Source organism: Phyllopteryx taeniolatus, chromosome 19 (assembly GCF_024500385.1).
Source record: "Phyllopteryx taeniolatus isolate TA_2022b chromosome 19, UOR_Ptae_1.2, whole genome shotgun sequence".
NCBI classification, from domain to species: domain Eukaryota; kingdom Metazoa; phylum Chordata; class Actinopteri; order Syngnathiformes; family Syngnathidae; genus Phyllopteryx; species Phyllopteryx taeniolatus.
In genome coordinates, this window is record NC_084520.1 from 8,422,769 (window position 1) to 8,441,608 (window position 18,840).

Sequence of the window (18,840 nt, forward strand, 5' to 3'; positions counted from 1 at the left end):
AAGAGGATTCCACTTCACCATTGATCTGCCGTGGGAACCCATCCACAGCGACTACCGCCGGACTATGAGCAATCAAATTACGACTGAGGCTGATGGTGGGAATAAAATGTGTTTGGGCCTATCAGAACAAATAATGTATGGGCTGGATGGGGTCTGGAGATGAGGGAATTAACATTGACCCTATTTGAAAAAAGGTCTAATGGAGAGAGGCGCTCCTGGAGGTGCAGAAGCGTGGTTGCTCATGCTCATATAAACTCATATATCTACGAGCTCAAGGTACGACTAATATAGGAGCAAATCGGAGCTGAGCCCCCACGAACGAAGTATAAATCATTCATATGTGGGGGTTGCTAATACATATACATAATCCATCCATCCATTTTCTGAGCCGCTTCTCCTCACTAGGGTCGCGGGCATGCTGGAGCCTATCCCAGCTGTCATCGGGCAGGAGGCAGGGTACACCCTGAACTGGTTGCCAGCCAATCGCAGACATATACATAATATAAACATTAATTACTCAGAGTACAAATACTGCACAACCCTAGTTTTTCTAAAGAAATTTCTGGATATGGTATTTTACAGACCCAATTGTCTAAGGCAGGGTTTTCCTAAAAGATTTTTTGCCACAAGTTTGGAATTTGGTTTCTCTTCAGGACCATAACTTACAAAATTATAAATTTAGGTGGCACGGTGGACGACTGGTTAGCACATCTGCCTCACAGTTCCGAGGACCTGGGTTTACCTGCCTGTCTGGAGTTTGCATGTTCTCCCTGTGCCTGTGTGGGTTTTCTCCAGGTACTCCGGTTTCAGTAAGCTTGTTTGGAATCGGAAAGAATAAAACAAAATTCCAAAGGGGGAAAAAAAAAAAAAAAAAAACCTTTTGAACGATTTCATTTTTTTTCGTTTAGTGAAGGGAACAAATTTAATTAAAATCGAAAATCGGACTTTTGTGAAAAAATGTTTCAAGGCCATATCGCCCAGCCCTACCACAAGTACAAATTTACTCTGACAAAACATCTCTCACCTTTGCAAGGTATTTGCGAGATTTGCTCTCGTTTTGGTGGCGGCAAGCGTGGAGGTAGCAGGTAATAGCTGAGACTCCTAAGTGGAGCTGACGATCCTTCACAAAGATGTTCTCCAAATAGTCACCCCACATGGCCCAAGCCTTTACCAAGACATCGTGCATCTGGACAGCGGCTGAAAAGGCCTTGTTGGCCTCTTCTGACCTGAAACAACAGGTAGGTAGAGGCATTAGGTTCACAAATGTGAAAAACAGACTCAGGTTGAAGTTGTCATGCTTGTTAACAAAGGACCTGGAAATATGAATTGAAATAAGGGCCTGAAATGTGGATAGAAATAAAAATCTCTTGATTCTTGTACAAAGAAGGGGGCAAAAGATGTCATATTCTGAGAATTGTATCACACATCAGTAAGAAGAATATTTTATCTATTTATATAGATGTGTTGTAATCTTTAAGAACCAAGGAGAGTGCATGTAGGTATTTAACTCAGAATGAATTCATGTCACTTAGGGTTTAGGAAGTTTTGCTATAATAGGAGTTGACCTCAAGGATACCATCTAGCAAAATCAATGTATTAATGCTTAGTGACATGGGGCTCAAAATCTTATCTGAAAAGACTGAGAGGGCAATATATATCTGTGTATAAATACATTAATCATGAAGAGCATTGCTTGTGTTTGGAGAAATCTGCCAGTTGATAACGTTGAGAATGCTTAGGATTCCTCCCCCCCCACCTTGATCCCACAATCTAGTAGTCACACTTGCCAATCCTGCAAATTCTTTGTTGCATGCTTAAGGTGAAGACAGGTGAAATGTGGCAGGAGACCTGACTGCGCCATTTATGCTGACAAGGGCATTTATTTTGAGTCATCAGCAGTTTGCGTCACACCACGCAGCTTATAACCACTCCCTGGCATGTGGCCTGCATAACCTTTACACATTTCAACATTTGATTAATAAACAAGGCACAAAAGACACACTATCCTGCCATCAAAACAAGCAGACATGCCTGTCAATGAAAGTGTATCAGTGAGTAGCATGTGCGGAGGGCTTTGAAAGTACTTTACTGCTTATGTACAATAAAATGTCTCCCAAGACAATCAATTAAAATGTGTTATTATGAAAGGCAATTTGGCATGTGATTAAGAATGGGAGCTCGATTGCTATGGGAGTCAGAGCCAAAGAGACTCTAGTAATGCTTAACGGAGTTGTCTCTGTCACTTTGCTCGTATTGAAGTACATTAAATGTTTCTACCAGCCACCTCAGCAGGAGCCTCAGCAACAAACACTGTCGATTCTTTGACACCTGTTTACTTGAATGATCCACAAATCTTTAGCTCGGACGGACGGACACGCACACACACGCACGCACACACACGCGGGCAATCACATGAAGCTCCCTCGATCCATAACCACTACTACACTGTTAATTCTCCCCCGGTTAAGGGAAACTTAATAATTGCAATAAACCCTGGTGAGGTGGAGGCAAGTTTTGCTGATCGCAGAGATTCTTGAAAATTGCCTGTGGTTAATTATTTAGCTGCGTATACATTTAATAAGGCTTCCTCAATTTGTCTCTCACCCCTCAGGGTACCATGTCACGTCAAAGATGACGGGTAGGAAAGAGAGGTGATTAGTGGAGGTGGGGTGAGCAGTCATGTTGCTCTACGAGCAAGCCCTACAGCTAAAAAGAGAACTGCACATCCAACTGTCACAGACTGATGACACAGATGGACTGTATAATATTATCCCAAATACAGTGCAGGCTTATACACTCAGGGGTAAGGCTTGAGGCTAAAAAGTGCATTGACTTGGTTTTATGATAACGTGGTAGCAAACAGACTTCATGAATAGTCAAAAAGATGTAGAAAGTAAAGGTGGGTGCAATGGGTGCAAAGGTAGCCAACTGTCATCCATACTTGTTGATCTGCGCCAGGAACATTCCCTTGAGGGCGTAGAACTCGGCAGTCATCTCCTTGGTGAAGTACTTCAGGTTGGTGGACTCGATCACCTCTAAACCCTGACAGGCAGCAAGCAAATGAGGCTTAACTTATTTTTTAACCCCCCCCCGCGCCTCAAAATAAATAAATAAATACCAATTACAATAAAGTTTATTAGTTTGAACATTAAATATCTTTGTAGTGTATACAATTAAATATAGGTTGAACATGATTTGCAAATCATTGTATTCTGTTTTTATTTATGTTTAATGTCCCAACTTCATTGGAATTGGGGTTGTAATAATAATCACGTGGGAAAGGAATCACAAAGACGATGCCAATTTGTGTTGGACCGGTGCCATAATCAGAATCATCTTTATTTTGCCAAGTATGTCCAAAAAACACACAAGGATTTTGTCTCCGGTAGTTGGAGCCGCTCTCGTATGACAACAGACAGTCAATTGAGAGAGAACACTTTTGAGACAAAGACATATAGAAAATGTCACTGGCCAATACAGGGTTGCTATATATCTGGTAATAATGTTTTTGGGGGAAAATTGTGCAAAAAGAAGCAAAAAAAAAAAAAAAAAAAAGGTCCTCTAGCACTTAGAACAGTTTGAATGACTAATATAGCAATAGTCCGGTGCAATGACCATTGTGCAAAGGGCGCCGAGACTTCAAGGAGTGCATGCAGTTTAAAGTGACTAGTAGTGCGATAATCTGGGAGACTGTTGATTGTGCAAATGTTGCAGATACTCCTCAGTCAGTGTGCAAGTGGTGCAGATGCTACTCTGGCATGAGTGGCCAGTATTGGTCAACAACAGATGACCATGATGACAGGTGATCATTAAGATGTAAAGAAGTGTTAAGGCAAGCAAGTTTCCATTATAGTGAGCCTCTGTTTAGTCGTCCCCAATGCGCTGCTGTGACAAATGGTGTAACCAGAGAGGTGAACAGAGACTGCAAGCCAGAGCAAGATTTAAGGGAGGGGAGAAAGAGAGAGGAGTGTTTCTTCTGATACTTTTAATGGCTTGTGGTGTGCTGAACCACTTCTATTAAATCAGAGCCCTCAGTGAAATCCCTTGAGATACCTTTGCTTCCAAATCTTGGTGTAATAACATGTCACCAAACACTACCTCAAACAACTCCTGTCATTTTTGTATTAAAATTTGGGCTCGGGACAATTGGCTCGTGGGCAGGAAAAAAATACATTGTATATCAATATGGATGGCAAAAAAAGACAGTTGTAGCAGTATATTTGTAATTTTCCTAACTGATTATTGAGTTGCCGGCACGGTGGAAAACTGGTTAGTACATCTGCCTCAGAGTTCTGGGGACCAGGGGTCAAATCCCGGCCCCGCCTGTGTGGAGTTTGCATGTTCTCCCGTGCCTGGGTGGGTTTTCTCCGGGCACTCCAGTTTCCTCCCACATCCCAAAAACATGTGTGGTAGGTTGATTGAGGACTCTAAATTGCCCGTAGGTGTGAATGTGAGTGCGAATGGTTGTTTGTTTCTATGTGCCCTGCGATTGGTGGTAACAGGTTCAAGGTGTACCACGCTTCCCGATAGATACCTGGGATAGGTTCCAGCAGCCCGCGACCCTAGTGAGGATAAGCGGTAAAAGAAAATGGATGGATGGATGGATTACTGAGTTTAGCTGCTGCTTTGAGCAGTAAATTTACAATGTGATCAAATATGTCGCCTCAATGGAAACTGAGAGCTAAACGGAATTCAATTTGAATGATTTAAATTAGAGTGGACCAGTCGCTGTGTTGTCGTCACACGTAATTACCATATATTGTTCCAATAAAATATTTCACAAGACAGCTGCTGGAGTTTGTTTCCTGAGCCACTCAATGTGTGTAATTCTGAGCATGCAAATTGACTTTCCCTCTGAGGGACTATAAAGTAATCTTCCTCCTGCTATAATATATTACACATTCAGAGGTTGAACCAAGCATTCCTTGGCCAAAATAGGTTTTCATTGTTAGATGAAATCATATAGATATAAAAAGTAGGAAGGAGAAAATGCACACGAGGCTGAAAATGCATATACAATATAACTGGTGGTTAGATATGTAATTTTAAAATTCTCACCTGCATGCACTCGTTCTTGCCCATGACACCAGCCAGCTGTAAATAACATTTAACCTGCTGTCTGATCTTCTGGAAGCAGTCAACAATGGGCACTGTTGGGATGGTGTGGATACGACTGAGAATGTCTAGAGCCACATTCACCAAACCCTGTGTGGCGGCACAAGATGACAAAGACATACACAAAAGATGGAAAAAAAACCTTGTTGCTGTGATTTTTATCTTGCATTGTGACAGACAATACGGTGACAGATCTGAAGGTGCTACCAAACTCCGAGTACATTTATGGCTCACCTGTTTGCGCCCGATCTTGCCATATTGAATGATAGCAGATGCTGAGGCGTGAACGCCCAACATGGCATTGTTGTTGTTTGGATCATGCTGTGTATTAGTCTCATATGCTGTCACTATGGCTACAGACACAGAGAGAGAGGAAAAAACAGCAATATGAATGGCATCTCTATTTATTATAGAGGCGCCATTGTTGAAGAGGAGAGCAAAGCAGTGGGGACATGAACATACTGAACAGCAAATGGGGCATGACAATGGATTTTATCAGGAAAATTCAATTTCACAATAGCAGAAGTTTCAAGGCTATCATGTATAAATGAAGTGACTTTAAAAGGCAATGTGGTGCAGAACCAGAGATATATGGAAATAGAGTAACACAGAGGTGGGAGCTTACACCAGTGAGCATCTGATCCCTGTCCATGCCAGATTAGAGACGCTTAGCATTGGCAATACAATCATTGAAGGTCCTACCTTGATAGTGATGCTGGCGCCACATGAAAATGCTGCTCCAGTGGGAGAGGTCATCAGACACAATGGGAAGTCGGTTCCTCCATGTTTTCACCACAGTCTTCATGTCATGGAGGCTGGTGTTGCGACCCAAGTTAGCTGGCTGCAGCCCTGCGTTAATTTGGGCAGCTTCTTGCAACTCTATGATCTGCTGTGCCGCCTGAGGAGAAGATGCGAGTTAATAGCCATTCTCAACTTGACTCCATTTAAAATTGTAATCTGAAGCTGCAACCTAACTGCAAACATTTCCAATAGCAAAATGTGTCTATACGGTTGCTGCACCTGAACAATTTGTTCATGATACATGCACCTGTGCTACAACTTTAATGCACTAAAACCCACTAGCATTATATGGAACTGCCTGCTAACAGTTGTTCTCTGTTCAGTCTCTTGGGAGGCTAGATTGGGAACTGTAAAATAGTGTGAAAACAAAGGTGAGATTTGGCATGTGTGGAGCTGAAGTAAGAGGTAGAAAGATAGTGTTGGGGATGTGAGGATGAAACGGGCAAGCACAAAGGATTGTGATAGGGAGGGAGTGCTGAAGTAAATGGAAAAAAACATTCAGGGTTGTTTTGTGTTTGGGAATAATAGGCAAAAACATTGAGGTTGTCTTTCTTGGTATCATTAACTTTAGCCAAAATTTTCTTGATCACTATTGTGAAAATTAGCAAAAAAATAAATAAAATTTGCAATCCATTTATTCATATTTCATTTGAACTGGATGGGAGAATGCCAGTTTCCTACTGAGCAGAACAATGCTACCAATACGTGTAAGTAATTTAACTTCCTGTATGACATGATTAATACAAATAAATAAATAAATAAACGTCAATGACACACTATTGTCAGTGTGCTTAACGATCAATTAACAGGCATATGGTTTAGGTGTTTTCTTGGCAAATTAACACGCCCAAGATACTTAAAGCATTTGTGATCTGTGCCGTCAAAATAGGACATGACCTTGACAGGTCATCGGTCAACGTTTTAATTTCAATGTTACAACTGTAAAGGGGATGCAATCATGATAGCCCCACCCCAGACGCATGTTAATTTATAAACAAGCCCTAGGTGACCCAACACTTAATGTCAAATGGCAGCAAAGATGGGATTATGCAACACAGCCCTGGGTAAATGCAAACAAACTGGCTCTGGCTGACATAATTTAAATTTGACATGCTCATTTAGGAAAAAGAAAAAATAGGTCATGAAACTGAGTCTAAAATGTTTCCTAAACATTTAGGAATAAATTAATGGTTTGCACTCTCACAATGATTTTCCAAAAAACCTCTCTGTTACTATAGTATGACAGAATAAAAGAGGGGTGATGGGGGCGGGGTAAAAATGATAAGCAAGGTATTCTATCTCATTTTGGCCCAAAGCTGCTTTGTGAACATATAATCAATCATTCCATTATAACTACTCATCAATCAATATTAACGCCAGCTCTACCAATCGATGGAGTAGGTGAGCATCCATTGATTGTCAGACGCTGCTGGGAGGCAGGATTTGATGATAACTTGATTTTTTAGCCTCTGTATTTGCAGAGTCTGGGCTTCTTATTCAGAGGCACTCACAGAGTTGTGGATGTGGGCATAGAGCTTGGAATGGAGATTTACAGCTCGCTGCTGGACTGCCTATAGAAGAATAAATAGCTTGTTTTCCCTTTGCGAGGATAATAACTGGACTGCACATGTGCAAGAACAGACACATGCACACACTCACGTGTGTCTGTGTGCAAAGAACAATGAAGAAAGTAGTCACCCAATTTGCATTCCAATTTAGTATGGACAAATACAGCAAATAAGACAAAGACTACCTCCCCTACTTTTTAAATAGACAACCAAAATAAATTGGGTGATACAATATTTATTCACAATTATCAGTTAATATCAGTTGATGGCCCCTTTGTAACCTTCATTGGGACCATGCCATTCATCATGTAAATGTAATTCTGCTGCAGGTATTTAATCAAGTGCTATCTTATGGCAGGGGAGTAATTACCGCTAAACTAACTCTTCTTCTTCCTTATTTTCTCTTCTTGCAGCGTTTGAGGCCCATCTTCCTTAAACTCATCACCTTGCTTTCTCTTCTTCACCCATCCTCCCTTTTCATCTTTTCTCCTGTCTATTTTAATCACTTGTGGAGGAACTAAAGAGGCTTAAAGGTCCCCCCCCCCCCCCCCCCCCCCCCATCTATTCATCTAACTCAATTTTACAAAATGGAATAAGGAAAGAAGATAGAGGCCGTTATCAGCATTACTTAACAATGCAATGTCTCAAGGCGACTGATGGTCTCTCAACATGCATCTTTCAGTCTGTATGATTTGTTTAAAAACAATAAAATAGACACACATACAACAGCTCTAAGTGCAGTTTGCATAAATACCTGGAGCAGTGGCGTGTGCACGTGTGAAACAATATGAGGCAACCTCCTCCACTCCCGGATGGCGAGGCTGGATGCCATCTCCACCAGTCTCTCGATGAAGTTGAGCTGCTGCTCCTCTGGGTGGCAAATAGCCAGGTAGCCACGGTGCATGTTCACCTTCCAGGCCATCTCCTTAGGACAGCTCAACTCGACCTGGACATGATTATGTATACAGTATTTAAATGCATTCATAGTTTGTCATCTTTAACAGCAAACAGAAAAAAGCCCACGATTACCAAATTAAGGCATTCAATTTTCTTTCAATTTATTTGTGCATTTGAATGTAAGGCTGTATATTGCAGAGCTTCAGGATAGCTTTAAGTTTAACTTGTTTTTAAATGAAGTATGTGAATTCTTAGAAGTATTGTTGGTATATAATTTCCTCTTAGAAAAGAAATCTCAATGTAAGGGGGAAAAAATGATCTATTACTATATCAAGCATATTAGCACACTTAGCTTTAAAAGTACAAAAGGAAAAGAGAATGACTCACTTTTTTTTGTATTAAACAACAATATGGTTTCAAACTCATTGTCAAATGGTGCCTTCCCTCAGGAGCTCTGTACTTATAACGACTCAACCTGACTGGTTTGACACCCCAGTAGAGAAAAGGGCCCTGCTATTGATTAAAATGTTGAGTTGATTAGTACAAAAAAAAAACCCAGGCGGCCTTCAAAGTCAAACCTGTGTTTTACGTCTTGAATTTAAAACGAACGAGGAGTATGACGATAACTACAGTGGTTGAAAAGGGCAGGGGAGTGAGGAAGCATGGATGTATATTTGCATTGGCTCTTAAGAAAATTACAGTGATTGGTCAGAGCAGTTATCAGGGGTGACGCTTGATGAATGTCCCGGAGACAGGCACGGCCTTATCAAGAACCAGCTTTAATTGAAAGCCGGGGCATTTTGAACCTGCTTCGGCGCTAGTGAGGAAAGCGTCACTCCTCTCCGCCACCATAAAACAAATCAGCCCACAGCAGATGCCAGGGTAATTATTCACACACTGAGATTTAAATATTATAGGCTAACAGAGCAAGGAAGAAAGGTAGAAATGGATGCAGTGGGTGAGTGGAAGAAGTGTAGGTAAACAGATGAATAAGTAAAGATGAACTAAGTAAAAGTAAAAATTGGTAACAGAGGAAGGAAGGAAAGGCGCAAGAACAAGGTGATGAAGTGGAGTTGGTGTTGCCATCCAGACAATTTAATTAGGTGTCACCTTAGGACACAGCAGCTCAATGGATTGGTTCCAAGTCTCCTTGAAAGAGCAAAGCAGGATTATTTGTTATATGTCAGGTACTATCACACACTTTCCATCCGTCGATGCTTCCTCTTAGCAAACATGCGGCCCATAAATTAACAAGCTGCAAAGCTGCACTTCCACAGCTTTACGACCAGTGCTCATACTCCCTGGAGGTTGTGGAGCGACTGGACGGTCTAATATCAACTTACTTCCTCACATAGACATGAGGTCTTTGCGGGATATAAAACATTGCACCCAATTCCAGGAATAAAATGAAGAAAAATAGAGTTGAGTCGCTGGTTCACCGGGTTCAAGGCTGAAGGTTCCGCATCATCAGTGATTTTCTTCGTGGAGACTTTTGATTATACTTCTCATGCTTGCCATTTTCCATCAGGCTTTTTGAGGTTAGTGCGCAGTTTCAGAGCGACCGCATGGGTATATGTGTGTGTGTGTGTGTGTGTGGGTAGGTGCAGACTTAAGTGACTTAATTTGACATAGTAACTGTGTATTCCTCACCTGCACCAGAGCTTCCTTCATGGCAGCCCAGTTGGAAACCCTCCAAGCACATTCCAGCACTAAATAAGGGTTGGAATGGCCTTTAGATTGGCCATATTCTGTCAAAGGTTCCCACTGGTTCAATTCCTTGGAACAGCTGGTCATAGAGCAAACAAAGAAAATGGCGACTCTAAACAATTTCTGTCTAACAATGTGAATAAAACGTATACTAATAAATGTGGTAGAGGAGAATCATTTTGTTCAGCAGGGAGAACTAGACTGTCTCAAGCTGTTTTCATAAAACCATTTAATTGAGATGGATCATAAAATCTGACATTTCTCCACCATCAGCATACATACCACAACGCTATGTGGAAAAACATACACAATGAAAAGTCTTGTTATAACACCCTGGGATCAACATTTTCATTACAGTATATCCTAAAAACAATTCATTGAATCTACCACCAATCAGTTAATTTGTCCTTTTAATGGTCCGTAGAACACATCAATATACATCAATATTCAAATGCAATATTCTATTTCTGCATTATCTTGACTGCCCTTTGAAAATAACATCATTTTACCAGAACTAAATTGGTTACCGTATCCAGTGGTCTTCCCAGAGCTGGTACTCGGGGAATATGGCTGGGGACACATTCCCCCTCTCATGCTCTTTTCGAGCCTTCTCCATCGCTTTCTCATAGCTTTCCTGGGCCTATAGACACGCAGACATTCAAGTTTAGCTTCCAAGAAGGGCCTTTAACATGATTTCATAAGGAAATCACCCTCCTTCACCTCACCTGTTCAAAGAAGCCATGTTGCTCGTAGGCAATGGCTGTGGCGGTTTCAGGGAACTTGCATCTCTTCTGCCACAGGCCTGCCCACATGTCCTCTTCTTGGAGCAGGGAGTACAGCTCGGCTAGGGAGTCCAGAATCTCCTAAAAAAAAAAAATAATAATAATAATAATAAACATCAACAACATATTTTAAAGCATATAAAAAGATGCTCAAACACTAAAATGAGAATGAGGAGCAAAATACTAGACCTGTTGAGGCGGTGTGATACTCTCCTGCTCATAGACCTCTGCACTTTGCTTGGGTTTGCTGTGCAGACTAAGGCCCTTTTCAAAGGCCTGCTGCTCCAGCATGAGAGTGGATCGTAGCCACAGGTTGTGCGTCTTGCCCAAGTACTTGAGCACACAGGGACGGATGGGAATGGGGGGCACACACTGAGACATGGCCTCGACAAAGCAGTTTAGGGCACTGGGCTGACAATCTCTCTGGGCTTGGTGACTGCCGCTGCACAGGAAAGGACTCATTTCACCAGATAATGCCTGCGAAGGTAAGTATGTTTACTTTATTAGTGGTGTAATTCAGAATTAGTAAAAGCATTACGTTTCTTGCATAAAATGATTTGGAGTGTGTCAAATGCAGCATGAGGGAAAAACACCTGAACCGTAGTATCGTACATCATTTCAGTTTAAATACACTAGCAATTATTTAATACCCACAGCATGCAACGAAGAGTATCATAGGGATGCACCAATACCACTTTTTTCGAAGTAGGAGTGCAAGTACTTGCATTTGAGTACAAGCAGATAATGAGCACTGATACTTGATAATGCCATTACGTCTTTCAATTATGAAAATGTGTTTTATTTTCAAATATTTTTCTAAAACACAAAACACTTTTCCTTTAACGCACTTACTTTTTAACTTTACGCAAATGTAACACTTTTTAGAGTAACAAATTGTCATCACTGACATTTTAACATCTGACTGCAAATTCTTGCCACACATTTTAACTTAACCTGTAACACAAGGAATTTCAGTTATGTGGTGACTCAGTCTGACCAGTAGGGGGCACTATCTAAAAGGAGTATTTACAATAGGGAAGAGACCAAGAAGAAACAAGAGACAACGAAGAACATAGAGACTGGTGGATATACAAGGAGCAATACAGATGCCATGTCACTTCAGTGTGTTAACTACAAAAGGTGAGTAAAAACAAGGCTGCTTCTCGAGAATACCACAAAATATAAAACTTTGGCAGGACAACTGAAGTGAAACCATCAATTACATCTCTACTTGATGTGCCACACTGCAGCAGCTTTGCGACGGGAGCACAGCTGGCTTGGCCAGAGCTGAGCAGTACGGAGCAGAGCCGGTGACGGCGCTTGAGAAACTAACCGTTTGCCTGATGGCCTGCCGCTGTAACTAATTTGCAGTTGGCTAACAAAGTGTTGTCATCCGTGCTTACCTTAAAGTATCTCGACACGGCTACATTGGTCATACTACACCTTCTCTGCAGTCACATTTCAGGCTGGTTTAAGTAGCTGTGTATTTTAGTATCGGAGCATTTTCAAATCTAGTTTCAAGTTCAAGTACAGACATACAGTCTCGACACCTACACCAATAATGGTATCCAGCTTATATAGAATCAGCCGATATTTGGAATTTTATGCAAATTTTGTGATTGGCTGTTATGTCCTAATCTAATCTAATGTCTAATCTGCTGCGCTGATCAATGATATCATTGATATGATCCACGAATTAAGACATTAAAGAGGACACCATCTCGTTTAGTCCAGGGACCTTCCGCACCTGTGTTTTGTATGTTTGAATCTGAAAGTTAGTTGCGTTAATGTGTTTTTGTCTTTGACGCACATGCGCGGTAGAGGTAATCTGGGTCAACCGTGAAGACGCATATGCGCAGTAGTGGTAATCCAGGTCAACTGTGACATAACCGGTAGACCTGCAGCTAACAGTATCATGGCTAACTGGTATTAGCAACAGAGCCCGACAGTTCAATACTAAAGAGGAATTTGATGCAAAACCTTCGAGACCGAACTTGCCGCCTTTCACGGCAGCATGAAGTGATGCATAAAAAGGAAGCATGTGGCTGATTCAATTTCTGACGAAGAGGCACAGTCATCTCAGCAAGCCATTTGCTTATAGCTGTGAACTATAACATTATCTTAAGGCTAACAATGACGATCTCATTAGCCTTAGCACACAGATTATGTGATTGATGTCACGTCATAACCACAGATACGAATAGAAGACACGATAGCCAGCGCGCTGTAGCAGTGATCGGTGCAAAAAACCTGATCGTGTAAATCCTACTGCATCCATTTTGTTGAAAAATATGGGTCAGTGTGAGGAAATGTGATTTCCAAGTTTAGGGTGAATCACACACGCGCGCGCACGCACGCACGCACGCACGCACACACACGCACACACACACTGAAATAAATGATGCATTCCTGCTGGCTATAATTTGCAGGGCCTATTGTCAGCACTGGATATCTAATGCCTTGATGGTCACTTTAATTAAGCTAGTAATAATGAAGACCAATTGATCAGCAAATTTCTTCCTCAGAAAGCAACGCGAAATGCAGAGACAAAGAGCTCTTGCTTTCACCATGAGCTGGCACGGTATCAAGTGATGAGGAGCCAACACGGCCATCAGAATAAACATATAGCATGCATGTGACTTGGAAGTCAGTCACGGGAAGTAGATCATTATAATTCTAATGACTGCATCTCTCAGATACTGAAGACATCAATCACTTCAAATCAAGGCCTTTCAACCCCTCTCGAAATAATCCATATTCATTTAGTTATTAGTTTAGCTCATTAAAGCTTTCCTTCTTCAGCTTCTATAGTCCATATTTAGCATAAATGAACACACCCTCCTTAAATACAAACACGTGTATGAGATGACAAAGACGACCGTCTCAGTGTTTTGCATGTGACGATGTCCTGTCATTCAGTCCTTACAAACATTTTTTTGCAAGCATGAATGTCTTCCTAGTCCAGCAAATCCCAGTTTGGAGCTCATATACGCTCACGGTAATATACTTACATGCTGTTGCCTGTCAGACAGAATCTTCCAAAGACGAGGAAAGAGCTGCACCCATGATCTCTCAGCCAGAGGAGTGGCGATGTGACACAGCTGGACGAGAGCATTCAGCAGCGCCCCAGTCTAACAAAGGACAGGGTTGTAATGGCAGGATATACTTTTGAGACTTCAAGAGTAATGAGTTTCCCAACTCCACTGGGTGGTACCAGTTTAGTTACTTTAGCACAATATGTGAATGCTGTTTGAGGAGGATGTTACCTTGACCTCTCGTAACGAGTCGAGGAACTTGTCATGGCGGTTCGTAAGCATGTGCAGTTGGTTGCCAGCATCTCTCTCAGCCTGGTCCTTAGTCTTGGGAATAGCGGTTTGGTCACCTGGGGCTAATTCTATATCAATCTCCACGTCCTACCAGGAAGAAAATAGGAAATGTAATTCATTTCACACTAATGTATGAGAGAGAAGATGTGATGTGAACGTGTGAAAAAAAGTTATAATTTCATCCACTCTAAGGTTGAGTGTACATTGCACACTCCAAATGGGATAATGTGCTAATTAATGTGAGACAGTGCATCTCTTGACAAGATTGTGGTGCATGTGTGCGTGGCGGTGGCCTACCTCCTCCTTGGTCTCACTCGTCTCTCTCTCACGCGGCTCCTGCTTGACATGCGTTGCCATGGCGAAAGCAGCACGGTCGTGGCTGTCGGCCAGGTTGATGACGTTTGTGATGGACGGAAGCATTGATCCCTGGCAGCTGGTGCCGATGATGGTGTTGCGTTCACAAACTGCTAGCAGCAGCTAATAAGCACATTCAAAGAGTAGGTGTTAAGATCAGTGAGAGTACTTGGCAGAAATCCCGCAAGCTGACAATAAAACAGTCAAAAAAGAGTTGTGATTTGGGTCAACAACACCTTGTAATTGCTGGATCAGCATACTGCTAGATGCATTGCTTACCTCAATGCACTGCTTAATCCAGAAGTGACTACCCATGGCCTCCCAGTTCTGAGAACAGCAGATGTAGAGGAGCCTCTCGTAGACTCGGCGCTTCATGGAACCATCAAAAACCTCAAAGAACTTTGCTCGGATCAGTGGCTGAGTGCAGCGAAGTCCAGAGAGAAAAGCTGGCTCCAACTTGGATGTGATGTCACTACCTGACAGACTTTCGTCCCTGGATGATGAGATGGACCAAATATTGACTTAAAGAGAGCTTGTGTGGTGACTCTTAGGGTCTGATTTGCTAAGATCCCAAATACCAAGCGCTAAATTGCATAATCACTCTAACAGATTGCACGCCCTGTTGGTGCATGTGTTGAGTGTAATCTACTAAGATCCCACAAAGCGAGCGCTAAATTGCATGTTTGCAATTAACAGTTTGCGCGTGCTGTTGGCAACAGATGTAAAAGTGGTGGAGACTGCCGTATTTAAAAGAGGATTTTGCATTTTAGGTAGCTGTGATGGTACTCACCATGTAAAATTTGGGAGAGCACCACAAACCCAAAATGAAGTTGTAATGGAATTAGAAGTGATAGGTGGAAACAAACATTACTGATTCACTGAGAAACCAATAAGCGTTAACGATGGTGGCCCAATTAAAACTACCTAGTCATCAATCAGGAGTAGGGCTGAACGATATGGGAAAATACTCTTAATTGCAAGGGTTTTGTTTGTTTCTTTTAAACAAATATTGCCATAGCAATTTAGCATGTGATTTTTCTGGAGGAAGTTTTTTTATCTTGAGCATATTTCCCTAAACACAAGAAATAAATGATTCTATAGTACGAACATCACAACATTGGATATAGCCAAAAAATAAATTATCTTGTGTAGGCCAGGCCTCCATGTTATGATGAATTGATATGAAGAACAAATCTTTATTTTACTATCGAATTGTAAAAAAACAAAAACAAAAAAACCTTCAATCACAGTATAATATTAACTTATTGATTTAACTTCATGCAACTTCGCCTAAAACAAACGTTCTGGGAGAGGGCAGCACTGATTGTCACAGTGCTTTGAAATCAAACCAGATGCGAGGAAATGCAGCATTGAAAGGCGTTTTGTCATTGGCTTTACGGCATGACTCCCTTTTGTGACTGGCTCCAAGTTGTTCTTTAGTTCATTCAAAGCTTCAAAATTGTACTGGTGAATAGATATGTCGCAATAATAAGTCTAAATTCAGACATTCTGCTGCACTGCCTGGCCCTCTTGAGTATGAGTCACATAACAGAAAGAAAGTGAGAGACAGAGAGAGAGAAAGAATATGAGATAAAAGGAACAAAAAAAGATTACAACAGCTGGACATCACTTCTATTGGCACCACTCTCTTGATCATACATTGTTGTGGCACAGCTGCTTTATTATTCCAATATCATTACTCTCTGTCAATCATGGCTTTACTACTCATTTTAAATCTCCTGACACGGAGAGCAGATGGGGTGGAGGGATATAGGATGCATTTGCCTGATTAAAAGTGTAATGTGTGGAAGTCACGGCCAAACGAGAACCATGGCTTGATGAATTACACTCAACAGGATAGTCTCTCTTCCCGAAACCCCTAAACGGATAGGTGTATTGCCATGAGATAGTGTTCTCTGACACTAATACTGCCCTGTAAAAGACACTGAGAAATATTTTTATTTCCTGGCTATATGACCTAGAGAGCTTTAATTAGATGCGAAATTATGTGTTGAACCATTCTGTACATCCAACAGTAGGCTTACTCATGCATTTAAGTCCCACCACCTTCTCTGTATATACTCTTGCAACATTGTGTAATTTTTTCTTCTTGCCGGAACCTGCCTGACCTTCATCCCTTATGCTGAGATGGATGCAAGGTCAGCTAAAGCATTCGTGGCATGGCCACTTGGCTATATGATGAATAGTGTAATTAGTAGTAATTACCTGTAGACGTAATTAACTAGGTCCAGGAACTGTCCGTTTAACTCAAGTTCATCAGGGAAACGCTTCTCGATGTAGGTCATCATCTTTACCAACAAGATGGACTTCTCACGAATATTGGGCATCTAGAAAGAGGAGGCAGAGTGTCACTTAGTCTCTATGTTTCGTCTCATTATTTGTACTATACATCCTGAACTGCCTCATCTCACTCACCTGATTGGCAGCCATAGGCGAATTATTCTTCACCCACTCTTCCACGATCTTGACGACAGCGCGGAGAATTTTGGGGTCTGGCGACTTCTCAATCAGCGAGGTGAGAATGACCTGAATGAAGTTCTTCCTCATCTCCATGCTCATGACGGAGAGTCGTGTCTTCACCAGGTCGAGGCTCAGCATGACCAGCTCACTTGTCACTGTGAGAACAGGAGTGTTAACGTCCAAAGACAAGTCCAAGGCAAGGTAATAGAGGATACAGCTACATCAATTAAGCTTATTAGAACAGAGAGACATGAACGGCCTCTAGTGGCTTCTCTGGTCAAAAAGCCGCTTATATTGGTCTTTAACTGAGAATCAATGTGTGTTTGCAAATGTAGTCGTTAAATGACTTAAGTGCATCTTAGCCATAGCCATTACCGCCGGTCTGAAAGCTAAAATAACTACATTTGAGTGAACTTTATACAGTATGTTCGAGAATAATAAGTACAACTAATTGATTTATCGACAGCAATCGCTTATCAAATTAATCAACAACAATTTTGATAATCAATTATCATTTAGAGACCTTGTTTAATTTAAAATTGTCCAACCCCTCTGATTTCAGCCTTTCATCAGTAAACATTCTCAGATTTCTGTAGTCCTTCTTCACTAAAGCAGACTGATTATCTTTGTGTTTAATCAAAATAAGATATTTACAAACATCTGTTTTAACTTTGGAAAATGTTGCCTATTTTCTCACGGCTGTTACAGACCAAACTGAATGAATATATGAAATAATGTGCTGTTTTTAAATAAAGGGATGGAAACTAAATGTATTTTTAAAATCAGATTTATCGATTAATTGAAAAAGATAATATACAGATTAATAGATTATTAAAATAATTGTTAGTTGCAGCCCTAATAATAATATAACTTGTCAAACACTAAGGGGAATTTCAGTATCAAAACAATGTTATGAAAAAACAAGGACAAAATACAGTAAAAAAAAAAGTTAATGTGAATTGATTTATAAAATATTTGTACATGTTTAACTGCATATGATCATTGTTTGTGTTCTTATACAAACATGTGGGCTTGATTTGATGAATTCATGTGCAATGATGTACCAGTGCTGGTCTCAGTGACCGTTGGGTTGGCCTGCTGGGGGCTCAGGTGTTCACGCACCATCTTCTGCAGTGAGCGCATAAACACAGAGATGAGGCGATCGATGTAACTTGCATTGTAACTGCAGGCTGACTTGAGAATCATCAGTGTTCCTGGAAGACAAACAATGAGCCAATCAGTGTGAATTACAATACAAACAAAAGACAAACACACTCCTACATTTAACACATTCATTTTTACACTCATCTTGATTTTTATTGCAACACAACATGGTATCACAGAGGAAGGGAAGGCGTGATTATGTTTAATTAAGCCCCCCCCTTTTTTTTGCTACTGCTCCCTGGAGCCAATGTTGGACTGTAAGCTTCCCTGGCCAAACGGATACATTACAACACTACCTCTCTGACATAAAGAGACCAAAGGCATTTTATTGACCACAACTGCTAGTTCGGGGAAATGTGACTCATAGCTCATAGCTTTTTGACCTCAGTATTCGGAAAGCTAAGAGAAATAAAACGAGAATATAAGTGCTATTGATTAAATATGCATGGATTTTAACTTTAACATAATATCTCTGACATCTGCATGGTGAAAAATAACATTCATATAGGGAGGGAATGACAGAGTAATAATGTTTCAGTGTACAACCTTTGCCAAACAGCTGGATTGTGGGCTTCATTTAAAGTCTCCAGCTGTTAGCCAAGCATCTCGCAACCACTAATGAGTTTGATGGCTTTAATTGACTGA

At 41.2% G+C, this 18,840-nt stretch overlaps 1 protein-coding gene across 3 annotated transcripts in view; it reads right to left on the bottom strand.

Moving 5' to 3' along the window:
- trrap (transformation/transcription domain-associated protein) overlaps positions 1-18,840 on the bottom strand; it is a 78,715-nt gene that overhangs the window by 22,000 nt on the left and 37,875 nt on the right. For all 3 annotated transcript variants that reach the window (XM_061756194.1, XM_061756193.1, XM_061756195.1), the window contains 17 exons: positions 18,096-18,245; positions 16,987-17,186; positions 16,777-16,898; positions 14,830-15,043; positions 14,494-14,673; positions 14,137-14,283; positions 13,882-14,001; positions 11,060-11,347; positions 10,814-10,951; positions 10,616-10,728; positions 10,032-10,167; positions 8,239-8,430; positions 5,818-6,013; positions 5,350-5,468; positions 5,059-5,205; positions 2,942-3,042; positions 1,025-1,226 (listed from right to left, as the gene is read on the bottom strand). In XM_061756194.1, coding sequence (XP_061612178.1) covers positions 1,025-1,226; positions 2,942-3,042; positions 5,059-5,205; positions 5,350-5,468; positions 5,818-6,013; positions 8,239-8,430; positions 10,032-10,167; positions 10,616-10,728; positions 10,814-10,951; positions 11,060-11,347; positions 13,882-14,001; positions 14,137-14,283; positions 14,494-14,673; positions 14,830-15,043; positions 16,777-16,898; positions 16,987-17,186; positions 18,096-18,245 — 2,765 coding nt within the window. The remainder of the gene's footprint in view (positions 1-1,024; positions 1,227-2,941; positions 3,043-5,058; positions 5,206-5,349; positions 5,469-5,817; positions 6,014-8,238; positions 8,431-10,031; positions 10,168-10,615; positions 10,729-10,813; positions 10,952-11,059; positions 11,348-13,881; positions 14,002-14,136; positions 14,284-14,493; positions 14,674-14,829; positions 15,044-16,776; positions 16,899-16,986; positions 17,187-18,095; positions 18,246-18,840) is intronic.